This window comes from Eutrema salsugineum, unplaced genomic scaffold, assembly GCF_000478725.1.
Source record: "Eutrema salsugineum unplaced genomic scaffold, Eutsalg1_0 scaffold_19, whole genome shotgun sequence".
In the NCBI taxonomy this organism is placed as follows: Eukaryota; Viridiplantae; Streptophyta; class Magnoliopsida; order Brassicales; family Brassicaceae; genus Eutrema; species Eutrema salsugineum.
Window position 1 is genome coordinate 393,603 of NW_006256838.1, and position 15,504 is coordinate 409,106.

General features: G+C 32.3%; 3 protein-coding genes and 1 non-coding gene across 5 annotated transcripts; 3 read left to right on the plus strand and 1 right to left on the minus strand.

Moving 5' to 3' along the window:
* Positions 1-393: 393 nt before the first annotated feature.
* Positions 394-2,473, minus strand: LOC18020166 (ADP-ribosylation factor 1). Of its 2 annotated transcripts, none has more exons than XM_006402327.2 (7): positions 2,346-2,473; positions 1,728-1,884; positions 1,354-1,424; positions 1,109-1,228; positions 886-1,004; positions 720-801; positions 394-638 (listed from the first exon to the last, which is right to left on the minus strand). In XM_006402327.2, the coding sequence occupies exons 2-7, from the start codon at positions 1,873-1,875 to the stop codon at positions 633-635; spliced, it is 546 nt and encodes a 181-aa protein (XP_006402390.1). In that variant the 5' UTR covers positions 1,876-1,884; positions 2,346-2,473; the 3' UTR covers positions 394-632. The 2 variants fall into 2 exon arrangements, with proteins under 2 accessions (XP_006402390.1, XP_006402389.1); XM_006402326.2 differs by having other exon boundaries at positions 1,728-1,887; positions 2,346-2,461.
* A 73-nt stretch (positions 2,474-2,546) lies between these two features.
* On the plus strand, positions 2,547-2,619 carry TRNAF-GAA. The gene has a single exon. It is a non-coding gene; the product is annotated as a tRNA-Phe (tRNA).
* A 457-nt stretch (positions 2,620-3,076) lies between these two features.
* LOC18020070 (GDSL esterase/lipase At3g62280) lies at positions 3,077-4,660 on the plus strand. The gene is made up of 5 exons (XM_006402328.2): positions 3,077-3,346; positions 3,438-3,620; positions 3,684-3,847; positions 4,069-4,339; positions 4,434-4,660. The coding sequence occupies exons 1-5, from the start codon at positions 3,094-3,096 to the stop codon at positions 4,658-4,660; spliced, it is 1,098 nt and encodes a 365-aa protein (XP_006402391.1). The 5' UTR covers positions 3,077-3,093.
* Positions 4,661-11,846: 7,186 nt separating this feature from the next.
* LOC18020071 (probable boron transporter 2) lies at positions 11,847-15,402 on the plus strand. The gene is made up of 12 exons (XM_006402329.2): positions 11,847-12,368; positions 12,466-12,548; positions 12,641-12,833; positions 12,909-13,047; positions 13,129-13,294; positions 13,490-13,656; positions 13,734-13,907; positions 13,984-14,079; positions 14,153-14,284; positions 14,362-14,681; positions 14,765-15,035; positions 15,121-15,402. Exons 1-12 carry the CDS (start codon positions 12,265-12,267, stop codon positions 15,391-15,393), a joined length of 2,118 nt encoding a protein of 705 aa, XP_006402392.1. The 5' UTR covers positions 11,847-12,264; the 3' UTR covers positions 15,394-15,402.
* Positions 15,403-15,504: the final 102 nt, after the last annotated feature.

Sequence of the window (15,504 nt, forward strand, 5' to 3'; positions counted from 1 at the left end):
TTTGGATTAATATGTTAGTTGACATATATATGTATACACACCTTGTTTGCGATGAATTTAATACGGGGTCCGTATAATAAAGTAACTATTTTTATTTTCACCCCGTATTAACTATGATTAGATCGGGAACAGTAGCGCCTGTCTTAAGAGCCAATGTCGTAAAAAGTGCCCAATCCGATTCGTTTATATTTGGATTTTTCATACGTAGTGTTTATGACAAAGGAATTAGAATACAACAACGTTTAATAAAAAAACCCATTCATAAACCATAAGAGGGCAAAGTTCGTAATTTTATTCTTCGGAAGAGGATTATTTTTCAATTTTACTATAATGTCGGTTTTTTATTAGTCGTAATAATTCACTAGCCTTCTAATGAAATTATAAGTAGGGAAGTTCATAAATTGTGTTTGATAAATGTAGAAACCTAACGAAATTGGAATCTCCGCCAAAAAGTTGGCCCCATATTATAAGCGTCTGAGTTTTAGGATAAAAGAAAAAGAAAAAAAAACTGATGAATTATTAGAGCAAAGAAGACAAAGTATGAAATGATAAAGTTTGAGGCGAAAGACGGAAAGAGAGACGAAGAAGACGAGACACTTCTCCTCGATAAAACAAGACCACACGTTGCTCTTCTAAGCCTGCATTTAATCAGACATTTAGTTTAACAGTCAAGTTTATACCAAAACGATTTAACAAGCTATTTGTAAACTTGATTATACCTTGTTTGCGATGTTGTTGGAGAGCCAGTCAAGTCCCTCATAAAGCCCTTCTCCGGATGTAGCACATGTGCTCTGTATGTACCTGAAACCGACCAACGATTACATCAGTTCTTCCGATTTACAAGTTCCAGTTTAAGTATCTGGTTTCGTTTTTTTTGGGGCTCACCAGTGTCGTTGACGGAGAGAGTGAAGTCCAAGCTTGTCAGTTATCTCAGCGGCGTTCATTGCGTTTGGAAGATCTTGCTTGTTAGCAAAGACGAGAAGCACAGCATCTCTCAACTCATCCTGCAACATTTATAGGAAACATAAGAAAGCAATGTCAAAATCAAAATTAATGCCAATTGCCTCCTCGTGTAAATAGAGAAGGAGAATTTGGTTTTGAGCTTTACTTCGTTTAGCATTCTATGGAGCTCGTCCCTAGCTTCCACAACACGGTCACGGTCATTGCTGTCCACCACAAAGATTAGCCCTTGTGTGTTCTGGAAGTAGTGTCTCCACAATGGACGAATCTAGACAAGGAAACCCAAAAAAACAAAAAAACATTGTTATATTGGAATCAGCCAAAAGGGCCGTTTTTTTTTTTGAAAATCAAGGATGATAGTAGAGTAATGGTAAAGCAGTGTAATGATAGTACCTTGTCCTGACCCCCGACATCCCACACGGTGAAGCTGATGTTCTTGTATTCCACAGTCTCCACATTGAAACCTAGTAAAAACAAGAACTGTCAATTTCACAGTACTAAGGCATTAAGCACTCACTCTGTTAATCATACTCATAAACAATGAGTCAAAGATGAAAACCCTTCAGCAAGAAGTACACCGCATGGGATGATAACCCACAGACAAATCTCTACAAATATATTTAGTCAAGTTCCAATCTCTCCGTAATCCCCCAATCCAATCATAATACGAAAATGTTACCCAGTCCGTTGAGATGAACCCACAATGTGGCAATTTCACAGACTAACTCAAGTGGTGGATAAGAGCAGAGGAAAAGAGAGAAACCCACCAATGGTTGGAATCGTGGTGACGATCTCTCCAAGCTTGAGCTTGTACAGGATGGTTGTCTTACCAGCAGCATCAAGACCAACCATGAGGATACGCATCTCTTTCTTTGCAAAGAGCCTGCTGAACAATTTGCCGAAGGACAGCCCCATTTTCCAAGCCTGCTATGTATAACACATAAAATCCTCAAATCAAAACTCACTCTCATTTGAAGCATCCACACAGATTCAATGCCCATCAATTGAGAAAACAATTACAGAACAAAGCAGCTTTGATGCATCATACGATTTCGCTGAACGATTACCACATCTCACGGATCTCATTCGTATTAACATGTCTCGATCAAATCAAAACAGTACGAAAACTAAATTCCGATTTGAGGTGAACACTCGATCTGAAAAACAAACCAAGATCACTTTGTATAACGACGATGCAGATACAAATCTAACATCCCGGACGAAAAGAATCACAAGAAATCATGTCGCATCCCAACAAAAATTGGGAGATTAAACACAGATCTGGAAATGACGGACCCGGATCGCGGGATTAGATAATCGAAAAGACGATCGAGAAAACAAATAGAGCGACGGAGAGATGTATTAAGCGAAGAACAAGGGCATACCGGGAAAGAAAAAACGACGCCGAGGAAGACCTAGACTTTCACTGTCGCCGATGGTCGTCCAAAGAACAAGCAATGGTCTTCGAACGTAAGAGGAGAATCGTGCAACGCAACAATTCTCTACTTATGCCAAAAACAAAAAATTATCGCGTCCTGAAGTTATATTACGAATATACTTTTTACTTCGGATTAGATCATCAAATCGCGGGGATAGCTCAGTTGGGAGAGCGTCAGACTGAAGATCTGAAGGTCGCGTGTTCGATCCACGCTCACCGCATTTCTTTTTCATCAGCAATAGTCGAATGGGCTTTGTACTCTTCTTTTTTTTTCAATATATATGGGCCAAAATAATGGGCCTTGTACTCTTTTTTTTCAATATATATGGGCCGAAATTGTAATTTCAAAATTTCTGATCATACATCTACTACATTCTTTATATCAGCAATAGACGAATTAAAAAAAAAAAAGTCAAAAAGTCATATGGATAATTTATAATTTAATATCTCAACAAATTCTGACGATCCTACGAAAATATGGCCGATCGGATCTAAAACATTTCTTTCATACTATATTAAACAAACGATATAATGCAACTTGAAATAACTTCAACAAATTACCGTAAAAAAAAAACAAATATTTATTGACTTGCATTTTAAAAAAATTGACTTTCGAAGCTAAAGATCTGACCGTATATAAAGCTTTGATCTTGAAGCTTGATGATATTCTTCGTTGCAACAATATTTTAAACGAAATGGATCACACTGTTTCTTCTCTGCGATGCTTCTCCTTAATTTTATGTTTATCTCTTTTGATCTGTTGTAACTCGGAAGAAAGTTCCAAATCAAGCAAGAAACCTATTTTGATAAACTTCGGTGACTCCAATTCCGACACCGGAGGAGTTTTAGCCGGCGTCGGACTTCCCATCGGACTCCCTCATGGCATTACTTTCTTCCACAGAGGCACAGGTCGTCTCGGCGACGGTCGACTCATAATTGACTTTCTCTGTAAGTTCCATTTCTATTCTATGTATATACTCTAAATATGTATACAGTACATGTAAATTTACAAATTGGTGATTCTCTTTATATGGTTAAGGTGAACATTTAAAGATGACATATTTGAGTCCATATTTGGACTCACTCTCACCAAATTTCAAAAGAGGAGTCAATTTCGCTGTCTCCGGCGCCACCGCTCTTCCCGTTTTTTCCTTCCCACTTGCCGTTCAAATCCGCCAGTTCATCCGTTTCAAGAACCGTTGTCAAGAACTTATCACTTCCGGTAAGTAATTTGTTTCCAAAAAATAAAAATTCTTAAGTACTTAACATGATGTTTTGTTAACAGGAAGAAGAGATCTTATTGATGATAAAGGATTCAAAAACGCACTGTACATGATCGATATCGGACAAAATGATCTTCTACTTGCTCTATACGATTCAAACTTAACGTATACATCCGTCGTCGAAAAAATCCCTCCTATGCTTCTTGAGATTCAAAAGGCCATACAGGTACTTTAATCTCTTTCTCAAATCCTTCTCATTTTCACATAATCATATCATTAACTGTTAGTCCCAAATTTTAATTATCATTAGATATATTCGGATGATAATTGATAAAATCAGTAGACAAAACTCTTAGAAAATTCCTGAGGAATGGGTTTAATTTTTTGTGTTTGCGTCAAAACGGTTCCTAATACGGCCGGTTTGTAATTTGGTATGTTGTAATGAAGACCGTACATCTATACGGAGGGAGAAAGTTTTGGGTACATAACACAGGCCCATTGGGTTGTGCACCCAAGGAATTGGCAATTAACCCACACAACGATTCGGATCTTGACCCGATTGGTTGTTTCCGGGTTCACAACGACGTGGCAAAGGCCTTCAACAAAGGACTTTTTAGTCTAATCAAAGAAATGAGGTCCCAATTCAAAGACGCTACTCTCGTCTACGTTGATATTTACTCTATCAAATACAAACTCTCCCAAGATTTCAAACGATACGGTGCGTATCGATTGCACTAATAAAATTCATGTTAGAAGCCTTTGTTAAGAGTCAGAATCGGTTTGATTCGGTTATTTTCATTTCGCGTTTTCAGGATTTGTGGATCCGTTAATGGCTTGTTGCGGTTATGGAGGAAAGCCAAACAACTACGATCGAAAAGCCACGTGTGGTCAACCCGGTTCAACTATTTGCCGTGATGTAACCAAAGCAATTGTATGGGATGGAGTTCACTATACTGAAGCTGCTAACCGGTTTGTTGTTGATGCGGTTCTTTCAAACCGGTACTCTTACCCAAAAATTCCTATTGGCCGGTTTTGGTAGAGGTATAACAAATTAATCAATAAAACCCATTTGGTTATTAAATTTTCTTCTTTTCACTATATTAAGAGAGGGAAAATTGTACTGTATGTATGTTTTATATATATGAATAATTCTTAACTGCTGATTAATCTCTTATAAGTCGGTTCAACTATTGATGGTACTGATGACTAATGATTGCGCAATGAAGTGAATGTGGAAAGTCAAACCATGAGCCACCATGATCACAATTCCAGGCTTCAAATTTAATTAATGTCCCTTTATTATAAGATTGAAATTTAATTTCATCCGCTCTTTAAGATGATGTTTTACGTACGTTGAACCTGGACTATGGTTTATGAATACAAATGTTATGATTAAAACCCAAGAAAAAAGAAATTAAATACGTATGTTATGATTTCATGAGGGAAAAAATAGTATACGAAATAATAATGTGAGATGCACAGTGTTGTTGAGGCTTGGAGTGAATGGTGTAAAGAGAAATGCGAAATGATGAGAAGTGACCTCCACTTTCTTTCTTTTTTTTTTTGATAAAAGAGTGACCTACCACTTGAGTTACGTTTTCATTTGATTCTCGGCTTATATTGATTTTTAGATGAACACTATAGAAGGCTGATCTTTAATTATTTTTACTAGGAGAGAATCCGCGACGTATGTGCGGTTTTATTTTAATTTATATTTTAAATTATACATTTTAAAATTTTTTATTAAATTTTATTTTTATTATCAATTTTTTTGCCTTTAAAATATTTATTTTTTTATTTTTTTTATAACATATTATTTGTAACTATTCTACACCAGTTGTACGAAATAGTCCAAAATTTCTCCCATTATAATAAAGAATTAAAAACCTACTATTTAATTTCTGTATAAAAATGTAATAGTTCACATAAAAATATAAGTTGAATATCAGAGAGGAATATTTATTTGTTCTTCCATCTTCATATTCTTTTTATTGTTGTAAATCCTACTAATATAATATTTTTTAACTTTCTCAATATACAATTTTGAGTTTTTTTTGTTATATATATTTTCTTGATTCCTGGTTTTTTTGTACAAAAAAAAAATTTATGACATTTTTATATATTCACTCTTCTTTTACTATTATTTTTTTATATTTTTTATCTCTTTATTCATTTATTAATATTTTTATGTTTTATAAATTTATTAGTTAGAGTTTTACATAAGATTATTTGAAACTTAATTATTTATTAGTTAGAGTTTTATATAAGATTATATAAATTTATTAGTTAGAGTTTTATATTTCATAATTTTTTTCACTTGCATTAAAATTTAATTATTTTTTTTTTAAAATGAAATTTAAATCATTTGAAAAAGAAAATAGAATGGTGCATTTAAAAAGTTTTTTATTATATAATATTTATAAGTTGTAATATATTTAAATTAAATTTTAATTCTTTTATTATATAAATTTATTTATATACATATTATTTATTTATATTCTTTAATGTGTTTTTTTAAATTTTATTAATTATTTTTTAATTAAGATTGTAAATGGATATGTGTCACTATCTCCAATGCTCATGTGGCATTAAGCTGGAGAAAGTTGATTGTCTTGTTTTAATTTATATTTTAAATAATATATTTTAAAAATTTGTATTGAATTTTATTTTTACCAACAATTTTTTTTTATTTAAAATATTTATATTTTCCGATTTCTTCTAGATGATAAATTATTTGTAATCTCTTCCACACCGATTGTACCAAGTAATCCAATTTTTCTCCTATGGTAATGAGGGACTAAAAATCTACTATTTTAATTTCTATATAAAAACGTAATAACTCATAAAAAAATTTACCATTTTGAGTGTTTTTGGTTATATATATTTTATTGATTACATCTTTTTAAAAATTACTAAAAAACTTTGTATGACATTTTTATGTATCCAATTCTTTATTATTATTTTTTTTAATAATTTTTTATCTCTTTAATCATTTATTAAATATTTTTTGTGTGTTATAATTTTATTAGTTAGAGTTTTATATAAGATTATTTAAAACTTCTTAACTTATTCACTCTGATAATTTTTTTTTCACTTTCATAAAATTTTAATTATACTTTTAGTTTGAAAATGTAGTTTAAATCACTTGGAAAGAAGAAATGGAATGATGTATTTCAAAAAGTTTTATATTATATAATATTTATAAGTTTTGATATATTTAAAATAAATTTGAATTTATTTATTTACATACATTTGTTATACATATTAATATTTATTAATATTCTTTAATGCTTTTTCTTTAAATGTGATTAATTGTTTATTTCATTAAGATTTTAAATGGACAGATGGCACTTTCTCCAGTGCTGATGTGGCAAACAGCTTGAGAAAGTTGGCCAAGTTTTATATATAAGACTAAGAGAAAACCCGCACATATGCGCGGATCTTGTTTTAATACATTTTTAGAATTTGTATTGAATTTTATTTTTACCATCAATGTTTTTTCGTTTAAAATATTTATATTTTCCGATTTCTTCTAGATGATAAATTATTTGTAATCTCTTCTACACCGGTTGTACCAAATAATCCAATTTTTCTCCTATTGTAATGAGGGACTAAAGATCTATTATTTTAATTTATATATAAAAACGTAATAGCTCATAGAAAAATTTACCATTTTGAGTTTTTTTGGTTATATATATTTTATTGATTACATCTTTTTAAAAATTACTAAAAAACTTTGTATGACATTTTTATGTATCCATTTTTTTTACCATTATTTTTTAATTATTTTTTATCTCTTTAATCATTTATTGAATATTATGTGTTATAATTTTATTAGTTAGAGTTTTATATAAGATTATTTAAAAAAATTTAACTTATTCAGTCTGATAATTTTTTTTCACTTTCATAAAAATTTAATTATACTTTTAGTTTGAAAATGTAGTTTAAATCACTTGGAAAGAATAAATGGAATGATGTATTTCAAAAAGTTTTATATTATATAATATTTATAAGTTTTGATATATTTAAAATAAATTTGAATTTATTTATTTAAATATATTTGTTATACATATTAATATTTATTAATGTTCTTTAATGCTTTTTTTTTAAATATGATTAATTATTTATTTCATTAAGATTTTAAATGGACAGGTGGCGTTCTCCCCAGTGCTAATGTAGCAAGCAGCTGGAGAAAGTTGGCCAAGTTTTATATATAAGACAAGGTGAATACCAACGTGCGGGTTTTTCTTTTTAAAATTTTCAAACTTTTTTTATATTTTTGTAAAAATTAATATAATTATTACTTGTTACTTACTTACTTGTTAATATTTTATTCTAAAAAAATTATAAAATATTAATACATATTGAATATTATTTATTAATTTAAAGTTATATTAAGATTAATAAATATCATTCAATATTTTTAATTAGTTATAACATAAATTTTTGTTTAACATTTACAGAAATATTAATTGATAGTCAATTAATTAAAAAAAATAAAATTAATATAATCATCATTTCATTTGTTACTTGTCAGTATTTTATTATAAATAATCTTAAAAAATTAATTTAAAATACATCTTAAAATATTATTAAGTAATCTAAATATTATTAAGTAATCTACAATTATTTAAAAATTAAATACATATCTATCAATATTTTTAATTAGTTATAACATAAACTGTTATTTAACATTAATATATATTTTAATTAAGAGTTAATTAATAAAATAAACTTTTCATATTCTTTCATTGTTTTAAAATTTAATATTAAAATTTATTAATTAAAATTTAAGGACAAATGTCAACCTATCCCATGCTGATGTATCAATCAAAGGTGAAAGTTGAGCAGCTTTTATATATAAAATACTACACTGTTGTATTTTGTCTTCTGTCACACTTTTATGTTTCTTCGTCAATTATTATCGCTCCCTCCAGTCCATAATAGGAAAAAGTCGTCTCCTAATTTTACTGCACCTCATATATTCACACAGTATATGTAAGTTGTTGTGTGAGTTTTGTGATGTCATCAAACCACCTATTAATACAGACTTCAAAAGTGTTGTTCGACTTTTGTGATTTCATATTGCACGACAAAATATATCGCATAGATCATTTTTGGATTAATATCTTGGTCCACTTTTTCTATTAAATTTAAAAAGGGGAATTCAATTCACGTAAAATGGTGCGTATATATAACGAAACATATTATATATATATATATATATAACAGCATATATATATATATGTATGAGTTTAATGTGGTGCTATTTGATGGTTCAACATCCAAGACCTCGTATTAATGGAATTGGAAAGTGAAAGCGAAGATTCCGACCAGCTTGTATAAAATTGGATAGAAGGAAATAGTTTAGCACATCATCGAGATATATACCTTTGAGGAAAAAAACGGAAGTCGTAAAATGAGTGAATGCATAATTGAGTCTCTAATAATGTAGTCATTATAGCACCTCCAATAGTACTCTCTCAAAGAGGATTAAAAAAATAGAAAAAAAATAAAAAAGAGGAGAGAGAATGAGAACCTAGCATCTATAGTGGAGAATTTCTAAAACAAGATTTGAGAAACTCTCGTGAGATGTGTCATCATTTTATTGGTATAATTTATTTTTATAATTTATAATTTAATTAATTAATTAAATTACATAAAAATAACAATATTATATTAGATGAGATACTTTTAAAAGCTTATCACCATTATTAGTATTGGAGGTGGTCTTAGTTTTATCGCATGTCATTTGGTTAGTTTTCATTTTTCAACTTTTCATACTCTTTATTGGGATATATCGACATTATGCCATTATTTTCTGTTGAAACTATCTTTAGACAGGATATACCTTCACTTGGTTTGATTAAACCGTACCAGACCGGTCTACAGTTATAGCCGCCTTACATGTACTCGTTCTAGAATGGTGATTAAGAGAATATACAGTACATCTAAAGTATAGAAAGGTCTAATTAAGATCCATATAATCAAAGAATATATTCACAATCTATTCTATATTTTTATGTTAGTTCATATAAAGATATATACGAATTCTCCAGAATATATTCACAATGTCTAGAATGTAAATCCTTCTATATAAAGCATACCGACACAGATGGTTAACTAAAATCTTTCAATTTATCATCAAAACATATAAAAACTCTTGATATCCAATCGAATGAGTATATAACGCGAAGGCAGTAAAAAACTAAAAACTTATTGCACAAGAACTCGACGTCGTAGGCGTGAGATTAATTATAAAAATCGTGTTTTATGCCAAAAAGTTTATGCAATTGTCTCTCTCTTTTTCCATCGTGTCAAGTATAGAGACAAAATCCAACTCACTGTCATAGATTCATAGACGGCCGATTATTCGTTCGGTTACATGATAATATAAAATAAAGTGTAGTTTATATATGTAACTCAGTGTTATGTCATGTCCCTTCCTAGATCTCAATTATTTAATCCGGAAAATATCTATAGACATAATGTATAACAGTTGACTTTTTTCTCTATTACGTAAAGTCTAAAGAGAACAAATAAACACCTTTCTTTTTAATCAAACCACACATTTAAGATGATGAGTTATGAAAAGAAAGTAACACCGATTTTATAAATTATTAAACCAACCAAACTTTCCTTTGAATGTGAAAGACCTAAAAATACTTGGTATGCAATAATTATTCCAAATGCACGATTGAACAAATTAACTCTTTAAACGAAGAAAAACAAGTCCAGTTAAGGTTTTTTTCACGTTACTGTAATTTAGTGAAAACAACTTTGACTGTGTAGAGCAATATAGGTGACTTACAATAAGAGAATTTGCATAAACTTCATAGATAAGCCAGTCAAATTAATCGTTTTCAAGTGGCTAATAAGTGCACTCGAGTGTTTTTGCAAATCGAGTTATATCTCGTAATACAAATGATGATTCTCTCTGTTTTGTTTCTATAAACAAATGGTTCATGATTTTTTTTTATTATTATTATTAGAACGGACGTTTGTTGAGAAATATGGCTGTGAATTGGTAATATTGTATATCTTGGTTGCGAGATTGCGTGGAGGGGCAAAAAATGAGTTGTCCATAGCACATGGGCTTCAACCTCTCTTCCATACATACTTTTTTTTTTTATGGTAACGTTGTTTATAATTGAGGAACCAATGAAGAGAGCACGTATACATATTACTACCTGCTTCTTAAAAAAGGCAAAGAGTGCCGTACGATGATTTCTCTATAAGGCCAAAAAAAAAAGGTCACTTTTTGAAGGTGGTGCAGATAACATACATCTAATCATACACTGACGTTGTAATAGTAAGAAATCAACCTAACACATTAAGACCATCTTTAAACAACAACGAAGCTTTACTTGACTTCCTTATCCAATCACCATTGCTTTTACTAACCTATCTTTTTGTCACTTTGTTAATCATTTTTTGGATTAGGATTTTGATACGTTAAGCAATTAAGCTTGTTCTTCCAATGTACAGCTGCGGATTTTTATGTACACTGGATGTATCATGTATAGTCATGTAGATGGTGATAATAATTTGATTTTTTACCGGATATAATAAACATTTCAACTGTTTCTGTATGTGAGTTTCCAAAACTTTTGGCCCATCTTTTCTTTTAGAGAACTATACGCTTATTTGCACCGTACCTGACAGCTAGTTTTCAACTTCTCGAAGATATGTTAATTTTGCCAATTGTCTGTAAGACATAAGTGAATCCTAGACCGTTTTAGATTCTAAAATTTCAGTACTGTATAGGTGATATACTGATATGTATACTTGTCGAAATCAAATCGATTTTTTTTTGTTAAAGGAAATCAAATCGATTTGCTAGTTTGCTATTGTCGACATCTAGACAAACGGTAATATCAGTGTATACTACTAATTCACCCCCATAATAATACACAACAAATTACCTTTCAAAAAAATTATTTTACTTATACAAATCATTTTGAAGAAAAACTTATATAAATCCTGTGTTTATGTGATCAATAGTAATAAATAAAAAAGGTCAAAGGTCATATAATACTTCCGCAAAAAAAAAAAGTGTTATTAAAATTTTGACGGTGGAAACTCCACGCGCTTCGTTAATCCCTTTTAACGAAATTTTTAATTAGTTTAATTTCCGCCATCTATCAGTGTTATATATACAACGATGCTTCGGCTTCTTCTTCTTCCTTTGCCACGAAAGACGTACATTGCAATCTGCTCAGCTGACAACTTTGCCACTTTCTTGCCATCCAAACAATACAGTCCCCTTTTCTTTATTATTGCTTCTCAATTACTTCTCAAAACACTTTATCATGTAAAGTCTGTTCCATGAATCGTTCCCAATCTTCTTCTACGAGGAGATTCATTGTTATTACGAGCTCCTTAATATTGGATTCCTTTCTTCTGAGTCTTCTTATCTGTTTTTTTTTCTCCATTTTTCTTCTCTTCCCTGAACTTGTATTGAGAATGTTCTGTAATATGGGTTTGTTCGATTTCAAGTAGTTCTCCTCTTCGTTTCTGCCCCCATAACCGGGTGTCTGCTTGTGTTGTAGAAGGCTCTCCAAGTGTTTGACGATTTGTCTGACAGAAAAAAACAGAGGAACTTAGAAACAGAGTGGATTTTACAGAGAGTAGCCAGCCACCATGGAAGAGACATTCGTTCCGTTTGAAGGTATCAAGAATGATCTTAAAGGAAGGTTAACGTGCTACAAACAAGATTGGACCGGAGGATTCAAAGCTGGATTTAGGTACTAAAATTGGTCACCTTGTTCGTTTTTTTTTTCCCGTCGAAGTTTCTCTGTTTTTGTGAATTATTCACATATCTAAAACTTACTAATTCTGTAGGATTCTGGCTCCCACCACATACATATTCTTTGCATCTGCCATTCCTGTTATTTCATTCGGGGAACAATTGGAACGAAGCACCGGTACTACTAGATCTCCTCCTCTAAAAATAAAGTTATGAGCTTTATGAATGTTATCAAAAATTGCAACTTGAATCGGATTATGTAATTTTCAGATGGAGTTCTTACAGCTGTTCAGACACTGGCATCTACAGCCATTTGCGGAATCATTCACTCGATTATCGGAGGCCAGCCTCTGCTTATACTCGGAGTTGCGGAGCCAACTGTAATTATGTACACATTCATGTTTAACTTTGCGAAAGGGAGACCTGAGCTGGGGCGCAATTTGTTCTTGGCTTGGTCTGGATGGTAATTTAATTCTCTTCTAAATTCATTGTTAAATCTTGTAAAATATCAGACGTTAATCTAGTCAAACATGTGCAGGGTTTGTGTCTGGACTTCGTTAATTTTGTTCGTGTTGGCTATATGTGGAGCTTGTTCAATAATCAACAGATTCACCAGAGTAGCTGGAGAATTGTTTGGACTTCTTATAGCTATGCTATTCATGCAAGAAGCCATCAAAGTAAGAAGATTTGCGATTTTTTCGATACTTAGAAATTGGATTTTATTTGCCTCTAATGCTTTGATTATCATATATATCCAGGGATTAGTTGATGAATTTCGCTCCCCTGAGAGAGAAAATCTGAAACTTCTGGAGTTTTTACCTTCCTGGAGATTTGCAAATGGGATGTTTGCTTTAGTTCTCTCCTTTGGTCTACTTATAACTGCACTTAGAAGTAGAAAAGCCAGATCCTGGAGATATGGAACAGGTATCGAAGTATAGTTAGTCAACTGCAATTTTTATTTTTTTATTTTTTCATCTTATGAGCTGGAATCTCCGTATTCAAGGGATCTTGACCAATCAATAATCAGTTATGCGCTTACAAGTGGGGAGATCTCAGTCAATGCTTCCTTGTTCTTGAAGAAACCTAATTCCCTTCTTTAAAACATTATTCTTGAAACAGGCTGGCTTAGAAGCTTAATAGCTGACTATGGTGTCCCACTCATGGTTCTTGTTTGGACCGGTGTCTCCTACATCCCAACAGGAGATGTTCCGAAAGGAATTCCCCGGCGACTTTTTAGCCCAAATCCTTGGTCCCCTGGTGCTTATGAGAATTGGACCGTCGTAAAGGTGTGTCTTTTACCTTAGATCTCCTCACAAATCCAAGATGAACAAGTGACTAATGCCTAGTGACTCTTAAATTTCAGGAGATGCTTGAAGTTCCAATTGTATACATTATTGGAGCTTTTATTCCTGCAACAATGATTGCAGTTCTTTACTACTTCGACCACAGTGTAGCATCGCAGCTTGCACAGCAGAAAGAATTCAATTTGAGAAAACCATCTTCTTACCACTATGATCTGCTTCTTCTTGGTTTTTTGGTAAGATTTTGCAGGAACCAATTGATTTCTTCTTTTCTTCTTGTGCTCCATCTACTAATAGCTCCGCCATTTTCAGACCTTAATATGTGGTCTACTTGGAATCCCTCCATCAAATGGAGTCATACCTCAATCACCAATGCATACCAAGAGCCTGGCAACACTAAAATATCAGGTACTCTACCCGCAACACTTATGTTTTTCTTCAGGACGTGCAATTTAGCTTGTTGTTTGCTCTTTTTACACAGCTGCTTCGGAACAGACTAGTTGCAACTGCACGGAGAAGCATTAAGCAGAATGCGAGTTTAGGACAGTTGTATGGTAACATGCAAGAGGTTTATAATCAAATGCAGACTCCATTAGTCTATCAGCAGCCTCAGGTAAAGAATCTTCTCAATGTAACAATGGAACTAACATAGTTTGAGGCTAAATTGAGGATACATTATCTGTTTCGTAGGGTCTGAAAGAGCTGAAAGAATCAACAATACAAGCGACAACATTCACAGGAAATCTCGATGCTCCAGTTGATGAAACTCTGTTTGATATCGAGAAAGAAATCGATGATTTATTGCCAATTGAAGTCAAAGAACAGAGAGTAAGCAACTTGCTTCAGGCACTAATGGTTGGAGGATGTGTTGCAGCCATGCCTCTCCTTAAAATGATCCCTACATCAGTCCTTTGGGGCTATTTCGCCTTCATGGCCATCGAAAGCTTACCTGGAAACCAATTCTGGGAAAGAATCTTACTTCTCTTCACAGCCCCAAGTCGTCGATTCAAGTAAAGTGTTAAATTTTTTTTTTTGTTTTTATCTTATTTTACCCTCTCAAGACCCATTACTCAAGTACTTGCCAAATTTGCAGGGTCCTTGAAGACAACCACGCGACATTCGTGGAAACTGTTCCATTCAAAACGATTGCAATGTTCACTATTTTCCAAACAACTTATCTTCTAATCTGCTTTGGTCTCACATGGATCCCACTCGCTGGAGTTATGTTCCCTCTAATGATCATGTTTCTAGTACCTGTAAGGCAATATATCCTTCCAAGATTCTTCAAAAGTGCTCATCTTCAGGACTTAGACGCAGCAGAGTATGAAGAAGCACCCGCTTTACCATTCAACCTCGCAGTACCGGTAAAGACTCCATTGCTAGATTCAATCAAAATCAATTTTTCTTTGGTTTCTTAGATTTCTTGTTAACAGAATTTCGATTTTGCAGGAAGCTGAGATGGGATCAACAGCTTCATATCCATGTGATTCTGAGATTCTTGATGAGTATATTACAAGAAGTAGAGGAGAATTTAGACACACATGTAGCCCTAAAGTCACTAGTTCGACTTCAACGCCTGGTTTTAATCGGAATCTGTCTCAAGTGTTTAGTCCTAGAGTGAATGAAAGGAGAGGTGAGATGAGTCCTAGGCTCGCCGGAAAAGGGAAAAATAGTCCAAAGCCGAGCCCTTTGAACCCGTCATCGTCATCACCGTCGAAGTGAGAATAGCGATTATGGAGGCTTAATAAAACCCGAGAGATTATGTTTAAAACTAGTCGATTAATAAAAGCTTTCTTGAGTTTTTCGTTTTTAACCTATGTTTTACGTATGCAT

Excerpts from the sequence above, each read along its gene's own strand:
- LOC18020166 (XM_006402327.2), bottom strand. The coding sequence starts at position 1,875 with ATGGGGCTGTCCTTCGGCAAATTGTTCAGCAGGCTCTTTGCAAAGAAA. Across the intron at positions 1,425-1,727 it reads CACCACGATTCCAACCATTG|GTTTCAATGTGGAGACTGTG; the intron begins GTGGGTTTCTCT and ends TGTTTTTACTAG. Across the intron at positions 1,229-1,353 it reads ATGTCGGGGGTCAGGACAAG|ATTCGTCCATTGTGGAGACA; the intron begins GTACTATCATTA and ends TTCCTTGTCTAG.
- LOC18020070 (XM_006402328.2), top strand. The coding sequence starts at position 3,094 with ATGGATCACACTGTTTCTTCTCTGCGATGCTTCTCCTTAATTTTATGT. Across the intron at positions 3,621-3,683 it reads TCAAGAACTTATCACTTCCG|GAAGAAGAGATCTTATTGAT; the intron begins GTAAGTAATTTG and ends TTTTGTTAACAG. Across the intron at positions 4,340-4,433 it reads CCAAGATTTCAAACGATACG|GATTTGTGGATCCGTTAATG; the intron begins GTGCGTATCGAT and ends TCGCGTTTTCAG.
- LOC18020071 (XM_006402329.2), top strand. The coding sequence starts at position 12,265 with ATGGAAGAGACATTCGTTCCGTTTGAAGGTATCAAGAATGATCTTAAA. Across the intron at positions 13,048-13,128 it reads TCATGCAAGAAGCCATCAAA|GGATTAGTTGATGAATTTCG; the intron begins GTAAGAAGATTT and ends ATATATATCCAG. Across the intron at positions 13,908-13,983 it reads TGCTTCTTCTTGGTTTTTTG|ACCTTAATATGTGGTCTACT; the intron begins GTAAGATTTTGC and ends CGCCATTTTCAG.